Source organism: Mus musculus, chromosome 1 (assembly GCF_000001635.26).
Source record: "Mus musculus strain C57BL/6J chromosome 1, GRCm38.p6 C57BL/6J".
Taxonomy (NCBI): Eukaryota; Metazoa; Chordata; class Mammalia; order Rodentia; family Muridae; genus Mus; species Mus musculus.
Window position 1 is genome coordinate 10,177,802 of NC_000067.6, and position 15,388 is coordinate 10,193,189.

The following is a 15,388-nucleotide window of genomic DNA, read 5'->3' on the forward strand; positions in this document are numbered from 1 at the left end:
GTTAGAGGAAGTGTGTCACTGTGTATGCTGGCTTTGAGGTCTCCTACTGCTCAAGCTTTGTCCAGTCTGGAAGAGACCCTACTCTTGGCTGCTTTTGGATCAAGATGTAGAACTCTCTGCTTCTCCAGCACCATGTCCGCCTGCAAGCTACCATGATGATAATGGAAACTCTGAAACTAGATGTTTGTGATGGTTTGTATATCCTTGGACCAAGGAGTGGCACCATCTGGAGGTGTGGCCTTGTTGGAGTAAGTGTGACCTGGCTGGAATGGGTGTGTCACTGTGGGTGTGGGCATAAGACTCTCACCCTAGTTGCCTGGAAGTCAGTCTTCCACTAGCAGCCTTTGGATGAAGACATAGAACTCTCAGCTCTGCCTGTGCCATGCCTGCCTGGATGCTGCCATGCTCCCACCTGGATGATAATGGACTGAACCTCTGAACCTGTAAGCCAGCCCCAATTAAATGTTGTTTTTTGTAAGACTTGCCTTGGTCATGGTGTCTGTTCACAGCAGTAAAACCCTAAGACAATGTTTCAGTCCCCATTAAATGTTTTCCTTTTTAAGAGTTGCCTTGGTTATGGTTTTTCCTCACGGCAATAGAAACCCTAACTAAGACAGTTATGTTCCACAACTTGACAGTTAATACTCTATTACTGAAGACACCACATATGTATGTCACAGAAAAAGAACAATCTAGTTGGTGCTCAACTAGAAGTTTTGACTCTATGGCCTTGAGTTTATAGAGCTTTAAGTTGCTAGATATGCTACTGAAAGAGAAAAGCAATCATCTTGCCCAGCTATAATAATGGCCTGCCTGGCAAGCTATGCTCACTAGTGCAATAGTGGCATGGATGTTACAGGAGTATTCAATCACTTTTTTAAATGGAAGTAAGGCCAACTCCATGAGATAGAATGCATACCTGATACTGTCAATAAAGCTAAGTACCTGAGACTAGATAGTTCATGGGCTCTAGGTGGAAACCTTCTACCATTACTCTGATAAATGAACACAGCAACAAAGTGACTCCTGGTGACTTATTTCTATATCCATATATAAGTGCATTACTCAATTCTTACCAGAGAAGCTGCTTCTTGCAGTCTACTGAGCCACATCTGGATAACAAACATTGTCAAAGAGACTTTGAAATACTCTGCTTTAAATGGAATGTCTACATGACAACTCCCTTCCCTCAAGATTGGGACCTATGTGGAAGAGGGGTAGGAAGACCCAGAAGTGGTGGATGACTTCAAGAAAAGAGTGTTTTCTAGACACAATAGTGTAGGTGCACATATGACATTACAGGGACTGTGTTACAGCACACAAAAAAACCTACACAAAATTGTGGCACAATGAAAGAGTAGTGGCCATGAAGTTACTCACAATTGATAGCTTTTTGGGATAGTTTATTCAATGAAGTGACAGTGAAGTGTATTTCTTATGTAAACTTATAGCTCTAGTTTTACTCAGTACCTTCAGAACTCCTGGGCTAGAAGTTCTGATGAGAGTGTGAGTCTTAGGATCACTTTGAAATTGGAATGAATGAAGATTTAGGAATAAATTATTTATAACTGAAAAAAAACAAGCCAAGGGATTAGTGACCATTCTCCATACCTTCCTATTTTTAATTCTTGAAATTATACTTCCACCAACTACTTAAGCCACATACTGTTGTCTCTCACCTCTTTTTTTTTTAAAAAAAAGATTTATTTATTTTATGTATATGAGTACACCATTGCTCTTTTCAGACACACCAGAAGAGGGCATCAGGCCCCATTGCAGATGGTTTTGAGCCACCATGTGGTTGCTGGGAATTGAACTCAGGGCCTCTGGAAGAGCAGTCAGTGCTCTTAACCACTGAACCATCTCTCTTACCTCCTTTAACACAGAAATAATTTGTATTAAACTCTAATAATAACCAGGGAATATCTTGTTCATCAAATAGGTCCTATTATTATACTTAAAAAATATGCTAAGCAAAACTATGTAAAAATATATACTGTAGCAAAGTTACCAGTAATTCTAACCTTAAACATCGGCCTCACGTGCTCCAAGTGTGTTGCACTTGTAAAAGGTGCCTGAACATGGCTCACAGCTTCCATGAGTGCTTTAGCCGTCTTGGCCATCTGTTCCATTTCTAAGTTATACAGAAGTCGTCTTTGCTTTTCACTGGCTACATCTGAAATAACAAATATTACCATTTAACAATAGGAAGCTTAAGGGCCCTGCTCTTGCTAGTTAAGTGCTACACCACTGAGGTACATCTCCCTTTGAAATTTCCCTTTAAAAGGGTGAACTGCACCTTGGTGGGGGTTGGGGGGTGGGAAGGTGTGGGAATAGAATAGTCTACTAGTCAGGAGTAAGTAAAACCTGTAAAAAAAATCTCAGAGTACAACACTCAAAATAAAATTGTCAAGGAAGCCAACCAAATGTGGAACAGGAGAAGAGAAGAGAGGTAAAGACAGTGGTCTTTATATCGAGATAGCAAAACAAAAAGCACTGGCCCTGTACACTCCCAGTCATTTTAGCATATCCAGAAAAGTACCACCTTTTCCCATCTCACTTCTCACTGCCTTCAACCATCACATATCAAGTGAGGACAGAAAAAGTATGATATGGGGATGCTATAATCTAGGCAAAATGAAATCAAATCAGACAACACTTGCTTAAGTGGAAAGCTTTAATTAATATGTTTAATGCTTTTGACTTCTGAGCCATCTCTTCAGTGCCCTCTAAGAAATTTAATGTCTAAATCCCTGCTGAAATGAACAATCTCATATTTAAACACTCCCAACACATGTCAATTACTTAGTGTGTAGTCATTCACCATTTTAACACTTTTATAGGAATTATTTTTTATTTTAAATTAAGCAAAAAGCAAGCAAACAAAATAAAAAGCCCCTTAAGCACATACCTCTCTGTTTTTTAAAAATTGAGACAGAAAGGTTCCAGGTCAGTTTGAGAAAAACAGAGGACCCTGTCTTAAACAAACACCCAGAAAACCAGAAGAAAGCAAGTCACACAACCATGTCTCCCCTTGAACAATCAGACGTGATTAATGTGGTACTTACTCTGTTTAGTTGACTTTGTAGGGATTGTTAGTTCTTTTGTTTCTTTCATTGATATTTTTTTCCCAGCTATTTCGTTATAAATGGCTGATAGATACTCTTCAGGGAGATCTTTACTGTCATTGATACCACGATTCATTTTAATGTACTGTTCTTTTGTCATTTTGTTTTTAACCTAGATATGAAAAACCATTATCAGTCTTAAAAATTAACATAAAAATTTCATTCATTTTTAAGAATTAGAATATCCTTTTAAGAGATTTTATGTGTATCGTGAAGTCTAAAAATGAAAAATATGAAGTAACTATTAAGTGTCTGCATCTGGGTAAGGGCTCGCTTGGGAATAAACATTGATTTTAGCCACTCAAAACATACTGCATTCTAATACCATGGTAGGATTCTGGAAGCAGTGTAAAGTAATTCTACTTTTCTTCTCTTGAAATTTTGTACAGAACACACTACTCTTGAATTTTATTCCCATATGTTTAAATTAAGCTGTTCATACTCTGGGGCATTAACTACATAACGGCTAATTGTGAGTATAAAAACATGTAAATATACTCAGATTTAAATAAACAAGTCACTGATTTGCTCTAATATGGAAGGGAACTTAACCATAAATATTGTTAAAGGTAAATAAGCACCAAAGAGAATGTGGTAAAGATCGTGTATATTTGATTTGTAAACCATTAATAATGAGAAGCTGGTTTTTAAGGAGTGCTTTTAAATTTGTCTATAGCCTTCAAAAATAATGTCATTTGTTTAAAGTCTATATGTTTCTTAACTACAAATCCCTTGGGACAAGGACTATGAGTTTAATTTCTAATAGGATACGTGACTTCACAGAACTCAAAAGCTACAGATACAGGCTGGGCATCAACATGGCATCCAGTCTGCTGTGAAGCCATCTGAGAGTGAGTTACTGACACCATTAGACCACACCCGCAAATATATTTCATGGACAAGAGCTTTTGTCCTGAAGACAAGACAGTTTTCAAGATGATGTACCTTAAATGTGTATATTCAGAACCTTTTAGAAACTGATTTTATTATTTTTTAATTATGTGTGTATGTGTATGAGTGCAGGTGCCCATGGAGGCCAGAAGAGGGCATTAAACGCCCTGGACCTGGAGCTACAGGCACTTGTGTGCTGCCTGACAGAAAGGCTCTTGGAATCAGCGGCAAGAGCAGCATGCCCTCTTACCCTCTGAGTCATTATGTCTCCACACACTGTTTAAAAATAAAATTTTAATTTTTGAGGACTAATGAAAAAATGAGAAAAATTTAAAAATATTTAAAATATACATTTTAATACATTTATAGCTACATACAAAAGGACATGGCTTTATATAACATTGCTTGTTTCTAAAACCAAATAAGTGAAATGTTTTTAAAGGAAAAAAACCCTGTAATAAGAAGTGTATGTAACTTCAGGTTATTATTATATACTTCATACTTAAAAAAAAAATTAGCTGAGAAACCAAACAAACTCTGAAGGAAAGATAGCTAAATGCATAGGTGTGGGAAGCTTTACAGAAACATGGGGCAGAGGGAGAAATGAAGACAGATAATCAAAACCTGAAGGTGAGCTGTTCTGACAATAGTATTATTAATAGTACTTATTAGTATTAAGGAACTACCAAAAGCAAATGTAAATTATTAAAGCCTTCTTAAAATCCTACACTAAACTAATTAAGTTCATTCAACTATGGAGTTTAAGGTAGGTATAACTTCATATATAATGCTTCCACATTCTGCTGTATACTTTCCATATCAATCTCACCTTGAATATTTCAAAACACATAAAAAATAATTCTTAGACAGCAAAGTTACATCCACAGCAAACTTCAAATGAATTAACTGTCCCATTAAAACCATCTAGCACACAATTCTACATATATTCAAGACTGATAAATATCAAAAAAAATCTTGTTTTTTTTTTTTTTTTTTTCTCTATTAGGTCTCATTTTGTAGTCCTGCCTGGGTTATATAGAACAGGCTGGCTTTGAACTTAAGAGATTAACCTGCCTCTGCTTCCTGAATGCTGGGATAGAAGATGTGCACCATCACACTCAGTTAATAGTCAGGATTTCTTATAAATAACGTATAGAAACAATTTTACTGAATAATACCAAAATGTATTTTTTAGAAGTCAAGCAAAAAGAACCCCAAACTTCAAGTGCAACACTTTAAAGAGGGCATCAGAAATCAGGTGACAGTTCTTTACTAAACACTAAGGAGCCATAAGTATTAAGCCTACACTGGTTGGGACTTGCTACACATCTGTGGTTGAAATGCTTGTTCAGGGTTCAGTTGGGAGGTAGTTTATGCTTACAGTGACTCTTAAGAGACACATACTGAGAGAGAAAGAAATGGAATATACTGACATGTGCACCACCTGGGCTGTCCTCAGTAACTGTGAGAAATGGTGCAATTCTAATCTATGCTAACGATACAATCTCTAATACTAATACCACTGCTGTTCAAACTTTAAATGTCTTTTTAAAAAGACAGATCATATATAGTATTTTCCATGTAAAGAATATTCAGAAGACCTAAAACATCTTTTTAGGTTAAAATTTATTTTAAGCTTTGTACAACTGTCAATCATGAGACTGACAAATTCTTTACAAATACTTTTAAGTCTCACTAGAATTAATACCAAATGGATATAATTTTAATTCTGGCAATTGGTTAAGCCACATAAATTTAAATTTTAGCTAGTACTTTACAGATTCAAAAGACTGTATTTAATTTTCTTTCTTATTGTAAAACTTGATGTAGAAGAAAACATACCTGTGGACTGTGAAGGTCTGTAGTCAACATGATAATTGAGTAGGCCAAAACATAAGCAGTATCTGCACTAGCAAAAAGGGTTTGTCTGAAAAAAAATAAATGTATGTCATTGTAAGTGTTGTTTCATAAAAATGTCATTTCAAACAATATTTTTAATTTTCTCCCTTAGGATTAACATTCTGTCATGTAGTACAATTATAGGTCAGTGTGTTACCACTTCAAAATAGTAGATAATATAAGCTGTTAAGAAAAGGGGTGAATTCTGACTATCATGAACATAACTGACAGTCAAAAGTACTCAAGTCTTACTAACCCTTGGTTGCACTCTAGGTATCTTGCAGCAAATTTTTCCATTAATCGATCAATTTTCTGAGCTTCTCCTGGAAGCCGGAATCCTTCCAGAAATAGACGAAGAGCTGAAACAAAGTCTTTTCCTGAAAAGTCATGTTGGTCTACATATGCATACATGACTTCTTTATTGAATTTATCATTATCTCCCAGGAACTCACCCACCTGAGTCTAATGTAAAAACAAAGGATAGAAATTAATATTCAATGGCATGTTCCATTTGCAACATAACTATTTACAAATCAGAAAATCCTAAGAACTGTAAGTTTTGACTATATGGTTACACAAATTCCAGTCTGAAGCTACAAGTTAATTGTTTTAAATATACATATAAACTATAGGAAGGGTTAGAATGTAATGAAACGGTATTCTTACAGAGTCTAATCTTTCTTCTTGATGTAAGAACTGAGCTATATCTTCGGGTGTGGTGCCAAGCATCCCTTGTTCTTGGAGGTATTGTATTCCTCTCTTTGGTTTCTTATTAAATCTAGATGAAGTTAATAGAAAGATTAAAAAGAGAAAAATACTCATACTCCCTAGGAAGATTTTGCAGTATAGTAAATTCCTTTCTTAATAGCATATAGAAAACAGGAACCAACATATGCATATACAAAATTATTACATGGCCCAAGGTTTTGTTTTTTTCCTTAGAGAAGAATCTCAAATGGAAGTATATCATTTTACAGGCATTTTCTACAGCATGGTGAGCTTCCCAGTTCCTACCCACAGTGGTCAGCTAGAGGATCAGCGACAATGCTGCAGAAGAGATGATGTAAGACAGGATGCGAGTCTATTAGTACTTTGGTACAGTTACCTAAGCAGATTAGACTAGCACACAAAGCTTTCTCAGTACAGTTCCAATTTACCCCTTTCTCTCATCTATTTCTATATATCTGCTGAGTTCCCTAACCTAATGCGTTTGGAGACTCTTCTGATGCCTTTGCAGCATCTTCTCACAGGGGAGCTCTCCTCAGGCTCTAAGAGCCGATTCAAATGTTATTTGTTCACTTAAACATCATCTATTTCCTTCTTCTATACTATTTTGGTGTCTCATCACCAGTTTCCTGGACAACTTGGATAGTTCTTAAATGGTCTCCACATCTCATTTTGCCCATATTCTAATCCATCTTTCAGGTTGCTAGCAAAGCCATCTTTCCAGAAATGTTACAATTTCTTTCTCTGCTATCAGTTCTAGGGGATCTGCCACCACCTCCTGGCTTCTGTGAGCACCAAGAATGTATGTGGTACATAGACATATGTGTAGACAAAACACACTCATACACATCAAACCATTAAAATTTAAGGTGAAGGAAAGGGGGCTCCACCTATGCAGTTGTGGGAAAGCCATCATCAATACTAGGTAGACTTTCCAGGGAGACTGCTCTCAGTACACTCCTGTCAGAAATCCTCACCTATGCTCTGTGAGTCAGACAAATGTATTGGTCCTCCAGAGTGAGCTTTGGCAAAACCAGGACTTAGGCTTGCCATTGGACCTTAACAAAGAAGGGATAGACATTGTTTAACCACCACCCTCAAGGCCCAAATTCTCATAAGAGATGGTATGTTTGTGTTATGTCATATGGTATCAAAAATCAGTAAGATGTTGACTAGTATAAAAGCTTTTGCATAAAGATTAAAATAGCTAGATTTTTTTTCCAAAATGGAAAAAAAAAGGCTTGTAAAGGTTATATAAATTATGAGGGTCTTAATTGATTATTTAAACCATGTAAAGAATGAGATATAGGACAAGACGCTGCCTTATTTCTGCACAGCAGTGTCTATCCACAGCTGAGAAAAATGAGCCATCTACTGAGACCAAACTTGGGGTGGGGTGGGGTGGGGTAGGGTGCGGCGGCGCTGTATTTACAAAGTATAGACTGCTAACTTTCTAGAAGAGTACTTCTCATAGCAGTAATGTGTCCTTTTGTACCTTCACAAGCCATGTTCCATAGTTAAAGGGACTTCCAAAAAGCCTGCTGTCAAACTCACAGGTTTTGGAAATTATTCAAGATATCCAAGTAGTATCCCTGGGACACTGCTGGACAAGACTATAAAAAAAAAGATCCAATGGTATTATACATCTCTTTTAGATGTCAATTAGATGCTGATGTCTGGTTGTGACTTTAACAAAGAGAACCTGGACTTCACTCAGGTTTCGCCCATACTGTTCACCTCCACTGGACATTACAGCTGGCACATAGGCAGAGGCATCTGCTGCTAGTAAGACAGTACCTTAACAATTTACTTCTCATCTAAACCTTCTACCTGTTTAGTTGTTTTGCAGGAATCTGATAACAAACATCTGACTACACAATTACACTTTTATCTAGCAAAACAAACATCTATCCATCTAAATATAGAGAAGACCATTTCTCCGAGTTTATCATTAATTCTACAGGGTTCTTCTGGGGCAAAAGTTCTGATATGGTCCAGCCAATTGAACAATCATGTTTCGCCTTACAAAATAGGTTAATTAATCATGATATTAAAGAATTTTCCTCACAAACTTTGTTCATGTTCCCCATGAGGCTGTGATAGAAGAGACCTAATGGCCAACTTCTGTTTCAGCCCTTCAAGTGCTGGGTTTACCCACCAGGCCTAGCTTTATAAAAATAAATCTTTCTTTTCTCTCTTCTCTTCTCTTCTCTTTCTCTTTTTTCTCTTTTCTCTTTTCTCTTTTCTCTTTTCTCTTTTCTCTTCCTCTTCCTCTTCCTCTTCCTCTCTTCTCTTCTCTTCTCTTCCTTCCTTCCTTCCTTCCTTCCTTCCTTCCTTCCTTCCTTCCTTCCTCCCCTTTCTCTTTTCTTTTCTTTTTTCTCTTTTTTCTTTCTCTCTCTCTCTCTTTCATTAGATATATCATCTATCTAATCTATCTTCTAAGTGGGTTCTGGTGAACTGAGCTCAAGTCTTCATGAATGCAAAGCAAGCACTTTACTGACTTAACACTAAACCAAAGAACTAACTGTAGGACTGCAAACTCTGAAACTCCACAGAAGCCATCTAGGAAAGGCTATGACAAGCGAATGAGTTTCCTGGAGAAGGCCCACTGTTTTGCATGCCTGAGACAGGTGCACTCTGGAGAGACACAGCCCCAGAGAGTTTGTCCCAGGACTGCTTCTCACAGCTGATCTCCTGTCCTGCCACAATTACATAGCCTAACAATTCTTGGGCATAAGCTCATCCTATTGAGCAAATTTCCTGTAGATTAACATGAAGATGGACTTCCATGAATCGATGCTGTTTAGATGAATTACTTTATAAGATTCCTGATTTGAGTCAAATAATTTAAGAACAAAGTTTAAGTAGATGGTTTTAGTTGTTTTGCCGGAAAGATGTAATACAGTTAGAATCAAGAATAGAATGTGCTCCCTCCTCACAGAATACTAAGACTACATAATAAGAAATACAATTGGGTAGATTTGTGATCAAGAAAAAAAAAAAGATTCATCTAGGTCCCGTCCAAGGATGAAGCCACAGGTATGCATCATGATAAATAAAGCAAGGACCCGTGAAACTCTTGCTTTGAACTTCTAAAGACTTTACAGAGTGAAGTTATTATCACACCCTCCTGTAACTCCCCTTTTGTGTAACGTTTATCTGTGAGGTGATTTTATAAAGAATTTTTGACTAACAAGGTATAAAAAGCTAAAAGAGAAAGTGTGGCTTTTGGGGCTCTGCTCCATCCACAATGTATGTGTCATGAATGTGCTGTTGATAAATAGAAGATGTCCAGTTTTGGACTGTTTTATTTGCATCTGATTTCATAAATCATGTGACAAAAATGTGAAATTCAAAAACTCCAGTTTTTGGTATTACTCCTTTTAGTTTTCTGTTTCCTCAAGCTTAGTTACATGTTTCATTCTTACTAGGAATTTTATTTTTGTTAATGCATTTCCGATCCCAACCTGACTCCTCTCCCAGACTCCGATCTTGTGAAATCAATTTTCCTGCTAAATTTTGTAAAAAGCTTACAAAAGATCTGGTACATGCATACATATGTACATACACCATACATACATATGTATGTACTTACATATGTACAAGCTCTTCAGTCCATCTAGAGTTAGTGGTATGTATATGATTTCAGGGCTGACCATTTGGTGGTATTAGATGACCATTTAGGGGACTCATCCCTAGGGAGAATGGTTTCTCTCACTTGCAGCATTCTTTGTTGCCTGTAGTTCTTTATCTACAGGTGAGGCCCCATGATATTTCCCCCTTCTAGGTTGGTCTGTCTGTTGCTATTCAGAGGTTCATTAAATCATTTCACACACATATGCACATGTGCACATACTCATACACAACAGAATTTATATTTGGCTCATATTCATGGCCTTACTTTCTGCCTTGTTCCCCTTTCATTGGTCTCTTTTCTTCCTGCAAACAAGCCTTCTGTTCCTTACACACACACACACACACACACACACACACACACACACACACACACACACACGCACACGCATCATTGTGGATGGAGCAGAGCCCCAAAAGCCACACCACCTCATAGATAAATATTACACAAAAGGGGAGTAACAGAACGATTTGAGGAAAACATAGGCTGGACATCTCATGGATCTGATTAAGACTCTTTCAATAATGGGGAGAACTAAATATGGAGCCATTCAATTTTTAGATCCAAGAGAATAAGGAATGAAAAACAATGAGAAATGTAGGGAGACCGGGGACAGAGTTAGGATACTGTGGCTGAGCGATATTCGGTAACAGTTCTTTTACAAATCCAATACTTACAAATCAATCCCTTGTTCTATTATTTCTTTTTGCTGCTTTAGGACCTCAAATTGTTCTGGATTATCAGTGCCAGACATCTGTGTACTGTAGCTGCCAATTCCTGATGATGATGTGGATTCTAAGGAGTTTAAACTTCCATATCTGTTTATAGTCTCTGGGTGTTTAACTTCACTTATCTCTTGCTCTGAGGGTTTTTCCTGACCTATAAGAAAAAGTGTCAATATGGAAGAGAGGATATATTATATTATACATACTTTTATATTACTGCTATGTATTATTATTATATTGCTAGGATAACTAAACTAGAAATTTTAAGTGTAAGTTGAAAATAATTTTAATGCTTACAAAGACATTTTATTATGTTACATAAATAAATACATCACAAGACTACTTTAATGGCATCTTTAAATATCTTCTAACATATCACTGACTTAAAACTATGTAGAATTCAACCTAAAATGTTACCTTACCAAGGGTAGTTTGAGAGTTGGGGTTCACATACTGATCCTTGCTCCATTCAACCATACATTTCAAAATTGAAACTAAACATTCTAACCCCTTTTTTCGCAGGCTCAATTCCTACAATAATTCAGAAATAGAATAAAGATCATTTAAGAAAATGCAGGTCTCATTCTTGGAAAAATTTGAAAAACAAAACAAACAAACAAAAAAACCCTCTTACCTGAACATTACTCATACCAAGTTCTTGGCTGCCCCTTCCTTGGGCAATTTTCGACAGGTCATTTACTAGTCTTTCAAATATATTTGCTGCATTTAGGTCACAGTCATAATTTACATAAATGTCCACCACACTCTGAGCATCTGCACAGATCCTTGTCAGTGTCTGAATAACCATCCACTTATGGTCAAATGAGCTTGTAGACGTTTCCAAAATGTACAGGAAGATTTCTTTAAAGAATACCTGTGACAGAGGAAGCATCTCTTTAAAGTACCATTTAACACAGAACGCATCGCTCTTCAAAGGTCCAAAGATCTAGAGGAGGGAGGACCTAGGTTCCTTTGGCACTGGACTTTTAGTTCTGTCTCTAACACCAGCTTTCTTGGCCATCTCAGTCTTGACAAATTAAATGTACAAAGATAAGGAGTTGTTCTGGGTGATCATTTCTGACTGTTTCTTATTCACCAGTTGTCATTTTGGACACTCTAGTACAGAGCAGTTCTAAATACTCCTAGATTTCAACTCTACTCTAAACTTTTATATATGCTTTTATATTTTTCTAATTACTCATAAAAGTAAAAAAAATCCTTATTCAAGACATTATCTCTCACTATTCTTTATGCTGAATATTATCAAGCACAATTTATCTAATGAAGAAAATTTCCATCTGAAGACTAATACTAAAATTTCAATCATTTTGGGAAAGTGACTATGACCTAAAGCCAGCTAAAATGAAAACACATCAGCATTTGTACTATGTTCTATGAATCCAGAAACAATAACATTTATAATAAAAGTGATATCTCCCAAGAGTTAGCCAGCCCCATAATGTATTCTTCTTTCAAAGAACTCAAAACAATTATTGCTATTTTCTGTGACATTACAAGGCTATGAACCAGAGTGCTCTCAATAAGCGCTGTCTACACAACACATGTCACATGTCTTATATGTAAGCATTCAATAAGTATCTATGGCCATGATCACAGTTCCCAAACACTGTTATCAGATCTTCCCAGAATGCACAGGGATACAAATGTGGCAAAGACAACTGCTGTTTAATCTAAGAAAAGAAAATTGTTCAGCTTCAATTATACTATATATGATATATTCCTTCCAATGACATTGTAGCCTTTGCAAACTTGAATTTTGATAAGTTAGCATACAAAAGCAAGTGCTACAAGAAAATTAGTGACACAGAGGGATATAGGTGTATTTCCCAATATTTAAAGGTCTAAGAAGTTGTATAGGATCCAGGAGACATAAGCACCTCAGCAGGGTTATAGGAAGAAATGAATGAAAAGCAAACATCTTTCCTTCGGTTTCTAAGTATAATTTCTTAAACGTACAAAAGATTTAGCTAAACATTTATATATAAATTGTCTGCTTACAACTGCTTAATGGACAAAATTCTCCTTTCTAGGTGTGCCTAGAAAGACGTTGATGGTGTTGCAAAAATACTGATTTATAAAATAATCCAGACGTGTAGAGGTGTGGAAAAACTTATCACAAGCCGGGCATGGTGGCGCATGCCTTTAATCCCAGCACTTGGGAGGCAGAGGCAGGCGGATTTCTGTGTTTGAGGCCAGCCTGGTCTACAGAGTAAGTTCCAGGACAGCCTGGGCTATACAGAGAAACCCTGTCTTGAAAAAACTAAAAACAAAAAACAAAACAACTATATCACTATCTATGGTTTACAAAATTCAATAAGCAATTCTATTACTGTAATATCCCATGCCTAATAGGGGGCTTTTTAGAAAACCAGAACTTTAAATTTCTTAAGCAATTACAGCACAAAATGTATAATAATAGCTGTGATATAAGCATACTATCTTCATATAGGAGATGTTCTCTGAAAGTTACATATTAATCTTTTAAAACTACATAATGCTGCATTGGCCGGGGGGGGGGGCGGGGGGTCACATTACACAAACTTTGAACGGTCTGATAAATTGAATCTTCATATAACAATGATTCTAATTTTATTTTGCAAATTTGAGTTTTCATATATTTGGTATTTTCCAAAGTAGAATACAACTTATCTTAAATTAAGTATTTTCAAAAATATATATATTCTTACATCAATAACTTTCATTATCTCCTTTTAACAGATAATGGAATATTTTTTTTTAAAGATTTAAAAAATATTTTAAACAAGCTGGGCATGATGGCACATGCCTTTAATCTCAGCACTCAAGTGGTGAAACAGGCAGATTGCTGAGTTTGAACCTGGCCTGATCTGCTTAGAGATTTCCAGGCTGGCCAAAGCTAAGTAGTGAGACCATAGTGAGACTGTGGCTTAAAACAAAACAAAAATAAAAACAAAGATATAAATTAGTGTTGAGGTTTTGTTTTTTACTCTCTATTTTAATGTTAAGTGCACCCCCAAGACCTGGAATCCACATGTAGCCTTTGTGATCCTCCCCCCAAGTTTATTTTGATTGGTAAACAAAGATGCCAACAGCCAATAGCTGGGTAGAAGAGACATAGGCGGGGTTTAGGTTTTTGTGGGCTCAGGGAAAGAAGAGGAAAGTGTAGGAGAGGGAAAGGAGAAGCCTCCATGGGTTAGCTGAACCATAAAAAACGTGGCCCTGAGGGCTGCCCAACTGAAGCTAAGAACAGCCCAGATGAAACATAATAAGTTTCCTATTGAGCTATCAATAGAAAAGTAGATTGTAACAGCATGGAGGGTAGGCAGCTGCATAGCTACTGTGTTGCTTAAGGCATATTATAAATATAAAGGCTACATGTGTGTGTTTCATCCAGGAACTTAATGACTAAAGGCTGGATAGAAGCCCCAGGCCGGGATTTTAATAATTTCTACTACAACTAGAATACAGTAAAAATTTTATAACTATAACCTACTATTTATGAGGCAATAGGAAATTTCTAGAGTATTTCCTTTTAAATTCATTTTTGTAAAAAAATTGCAACTGAAACTTAATTTTATAATCTTAGATATGTAAGAATGTATATATCACATGGCTCATGCAAAGAGTCCCTATGAGCTCTCAGTATTCAAAATTTGCTCACATTATCTAATCTTAAGAGAAGTATCTCATCGTCAAGTGGAAGGTTTCTGGTTATTACAGGAGTAAAAAAATCCCAAATTTTGATTGAAACTATTTTATTTGTAGTTTCTGAAGACAATAGGGGAAAACTATAAAAAATTTAAAACTCACTAAATGCCTGGAATTATTTTACAGATGTATGACAAACATAGACAATTTGTGCCAATTTTTAAATATATAACTTAAAATTTAAAGTCCTTACTATTTCATTCCCATAATAATATTGAAATAAAATATGGTAGAAAATATAGAAGAATAATTTATAAAGATAATGCAATTATTTTAACCATGTCAAAGGTAGGGAAAAGGAATGCCTACTAATTATTCATCTTCTGGTAGCATGAAATTAGCAGAAAATAAAATATGCAGAAGCTGGGGAGATGGGCTAGTGGGTAAAACCCACACTCAGGTCTCTCGCACCAGGTAAAAAGTCAGAGTTGGTGACTTCAGTCCTGGGGCTTACTGGCCAGCTCATCTAGCTGAACAAGTAAGTTCCAGGTTCAGTGAGAGACCTTGTCTCAAGATCATAAGATAGAGAGCAGCTGAGGAAGACAACCTCTGGCTTCCACATGAACACATACACAAAGTTTTAAAAAACTCTATATTATATCAAACATAATATGAAGGTGAATACTGACCAACACACAAATAGAAATTTCTAAACTTTACGTTGCAAGTACAGCACT

The 15,388-nt window shown here is 36.3% G+C and overlaps 1 protein-coding gene across 1 annotated transcript in view; it reads right to left on the bottom strand.

Moving 5' to 3' along the window:
* Arfgef1 (ADP-ribosylation factor guanine nucleotide-exchange factor 1(brefeldin A-inhibited)) overlaps window positions 1-15,388 on the bottom strand; it is a 95,164-nt gene that overhangs the window by 40,295 nt on the left and 39,481 nt on the right. Inside the window, exons 11-18 of the mRNA NM_001102430.1 lie at window positions 11,638-11,877; window positions 11,426-11,534; window positions 10,956-11,157; window positions 6,585-6,696; window positions 6,175-6,380; window positions 5,862-5,946; window positions 3,069-3,240; window positions 2,025-2,176 (exon numbers count right to left, since the gene is read on the bottom strand). Coding sequence (NP_001095900.1) covers window positions 2,025-2,176; window positions 3,069-3,240; window positions 5,862-5,946; window positions 6,175-6,380; window positions 6,585-6,696; window positions 10,956-11,157; window positions 11,426-11,534; window positions 11,638-11,877 — 1,278 coding nt within the window. The remainder of the gene's footprint in view (window positions 1-2,024; window positions 2,177-3,068; window positions 3,241-5,861; window positions 5,947-6,174; window positions 6,381-6,584; window positions 6,697-10,955; window positions 11,158-11,425; window positions 11,535-11,637; window positions 11,878-15,388) is intronic.